The following is a 3663-nucleotide window of genomic DNA, read 5'->3' as shown; positions in this document are numbered from 1 at the left end:
TTAAAACGTGGTTAATGCCAGTTAAATGTAACGAATATGAAGCATACTGCAAATATTGTAAGCAAACAATAAAATCAGAAATTACTGTTTTAAAAAATCACGCACTTGGTAAAAAACACAAATCAATTATGTTGAGTGGACATCAAAAACAACCACCTGTTTCTCTGTTCACAACAGAAACTGATTCAGATATTAAAAAAAAGCAATTGGTATCCATTGCCGAAATAAAATTAGCAGCGTATTTTGCTGAACATAATGTGCCGTTTTTAGGAGCCGATCACTTGTCAGAATTACTTACGGAAGTATTTCCTGACTCTGAAATTGCTAAGAATATTAATGTTAAGAGAACTAAAACGACAGCGATCATTAAAAATGTAATCGGTAGTTCTCAAAAGTTGGTTTTATCTGAGAAATTAAAAAAACAAAAATTTAGCCTGATGACAGACGAGTCAACTGATATCGGTACAATAAAAACTTCCTGTGTAGTTGCAAGGTAAATAAATATGTTTTTATATAATATAGTACTTTTTAATATAAATATAATTTTTTATTCCAGATTTTATGATGAATCTAGTGAAATTATTGAAAGCGTATTTTGGCAACTACACAATGTTTATGACACAGATAATCCTAGTTCAGCCAGTGCCGAACACCTTTATAACGGTTTGATTTCCACGCTTAACGAATATGAAATACCATTAACCAATATAATTGGTTTTGGTAGTGATGGATGTAACGTTATGATGGGCCAACATAACTCTGTTGTTTCTCGACTGCGCGAGTCATGTCCAGGTATAAAACACTTACAAAAAAAGTGTGTTTGCATTTTTTTCATGTAACTTCATTATGTTTTTAGGCATTTTTATAATTACAATTACAAATAATTACAAATTATTAACTAATTAACATATTTTATCAGTGCCATGTGTCTCATACTATATTGCAGGGCTTCAAAAGGTTTAATGACTAATATTAAAACTATTTATGTAGAAATGAATTATGAAACTAATGTTATTTAATATCTTAATATCTATTTACTAATTAACTATTACTGTTACTATTACTGTAACTATTACTGTTGTCCAGGACCTTATCAAAATTAAGAAGTATAAATATAGATTTTTGTCCTTATTTTCATGTAATCCTATTAATAGTATTAGGTATATTACTATAAATAAATAACAAACGTTTCGTTTTGTTGGTTTTAGAATTCGTGACCACTGTTTTTTTCTTTTTGGGTAATATAGTTAAATATAGTTAACTTTTCGTAGGTATTACTTACAAATACTTTAAGTAACCTATGCCTAAACCTAATTGTAGTTTATAGTTGGAGTAAATTGTTGATTATTCTGATAAATCCTGAGGGGCCTCAAGATTTTTGTTTGCACACAGGCCTGAAGTAGTCTAGTTACGGCATTCCATATTTATGTTATATTATATTTTTATTAATTTCATAATCATATCAATATTATGTTGTATACTGTAGGTTTAATATGTATTTCCAAACAGAGCAAGTAGTCATATTAGAATTGCATGATAAAATTATTAATCTGTACAAAGAAATTTTACTATGCTTTCTTAAAAGAAGTTATGTATTACAAACGCCATTGGACAATATAAATCCTAACAATGGTGAGTTTCAACTTATAGATTCTGGGTTATACCTTGGGGGGCGTTATGGATTTGGTCAATGATCCAAAAGTTTTAGCTGATAATGTTAGACGGAAGGATTTTTTTAAAAGGTAAACAAAATAATTTAATTAAAATTATGACTTTTGATTTGGTGGTTGTATAAATACATTTTATTATGATTAGGTGTAGAGATTTTTTTATTGTTGCTGCCATGGAAATAAAAAAGCGTTACAATATGTCTGATCCAGTACTATCAAAATTACACATGCTTAAACCAGAGAATGCAATATCTCATGCTTTCAGGGAAACTTCTCCTACTCTGTTAAACCTAATTAAAGTTTTACCAAGGGTTGTGACTGAACCACAGATGATTCAGATAATTGACGATGGTTGGAGATGTCTACCTATTTTAGTTTCAACTTTAGACTATGATATCATAGTAAAATTAACTGACCCGAAAACTAAAGTAGTACCAGCTGATTTGTTCTGGTAATTATAATGTTCACTGGTATTTTTTTATATTATTTAAAATAATAATAATATTTAATTATATTTGTGCTATGTATTTATACATAGATATTTAAATCATGTAATATATTAATAATATATTTTTATTTATTTATTGGTTATAGGACTACAATAAAAAAATTATTTTCAGAGTGTGAAATATTGGCAAATTATGCCTTGATTATTTTAAGTTTACCACACTCAAATGCAAACTGTGAGAGAGTATTTTCCTCAGTTAACTGCCTCAAAACTAAGCTGCGTAGTAGGCTCAATACAACTACAATAAATGGGGTCCTACATGCGAAACAAAATATTAAGAGTAGTGGTAGTAATAATTGTGTCAAATTTACACCAACAGACGATATGCTGAGCAGGATGACAAAAAAATTATTATACATTAGTGATAGTCATCACGATTTAAAGGACTACCCTACAGCTGCAGCAGCTGCTGTTGAACTTGTTGAAGAAGGGGACTTAGCAATGTTCAATGCGTAGACCATGGTGTATCAATATTTAGATGACGTAGATATGAGTAGACATATCAATATTGACAATTTATATCTCTTATCTCCTTGGAGATTATTATTATTATGATGATTATTATCAAATTATTTTTTTCCGCTTTTATAGATGTATATACAATTTGTTTTTTATTTATTCAATTTATAACTTTTTATAATATGACTTGTTAGTCTATTAGTCGTCCTCCGACGAATTATACAAATACGTGTTTATCATTAATCATTTTTGCATGATTTTTTTTCACCTAAACACTACCTTGAATACATTTTCGGACTTTCGGTCTTCCAGCCGAATAAATTGTAATGAACACAAATACATAATCGCACCGAGCGTAGCGAGTTGCCAAATTTTTTGTACGATAGTTTTTTTCTAAAATATGGTAAATACGATAATTTGATAACTACAGTACGATATGTTCAGCTGTAGAGGTTGGCAACCCTGCGGACAACGTTCATTACTAAAATTGGGCGTCTATGCAAATCATATAGTAGCCGTCTTTTTTTGGGTGTCTAGCAGGTCAGTCATCTTAGTAAAGTTATTCCGGTTGGTTATACCTACGACTTCGACAGATAGCGGTCAATGTGCGACGGCCGGGTCAAGTCATCGGGTATGCAATCCGACTGCGTCGAATCGCGGACAGCGTTCATTACTGTAATAATTATATTAAACTGTATGAAGTACCTACTACTGGGTATATTTACTGACGATAAACGTTCAGTGATTTGGCGGTATTCTGACAAAGGCGGGAATTTTCGAAAACCAAGTTTGCGTGTCTATCAATCAATGTCAATATAATACGTCAATACAATCAATTAATTAATCAGTCGTGCGACTTCGTTACCCGCATGGGTTACCTGCGTTGACAATCACCCAGATAACAAAAATATATTTTATTGAAATTTATAAAATATTATTTTTTATAATGAAATGATTTTATAAACGTTTTTTTTTCCCACATTTTTGATTTTAATATATTAAAAAATATCTATAAAATGTCAGTTG

At 30.2% G+C, this 3663-nt stretch overlaps 1 protein-coding gene across 1 annotated transcript; it reads left to right on the top strand.

The window, feature by feature from the left end:
- The first annotated feature begins 404 nt into the window (after positions 1-404).
- Positions 405-940, top strand: LOC100575879. Its single transcript, XM_029492045.1, has 2 exons — positions 405-493; positions 557-940. The coding sequence occupies exons 1-2, from the start codon at positions 438-440 to the stop codon at positions 837-839; spliced, it is 339 nt and encodes a 112-aa protein (XP_029347905.1). The 5' UTR covers positions 405-437; the 3' UTR covers positions 840-940.
- Positions 941-3663: the final 2723 nt, after the last annotated feature.

The sequence above is a fragment of the Acyrthosiphon pisum genome, unplaced genomic scaffold, assembly GCF_005508785.2.
Source record: "Acyrthosiphon pisum isolate AL4f unplaced genomic scaffold, pea_aphid_22Mar2018_4r6ur Scaffold_20689;HRSCAF=21842, whole genome shotgun sequence".
NCBI lineage: Eukaryota > Metazoa > Arthropoda > Insecta > Hemiptera > Aphididae > Acyrthosiphon > Acyrthosiphon pisum.
The sequence above is the reverse complement of the archived record's forward strand: the minus strand, read 5'-3'. Positions and strand labels throughout refer to the sequence as shown.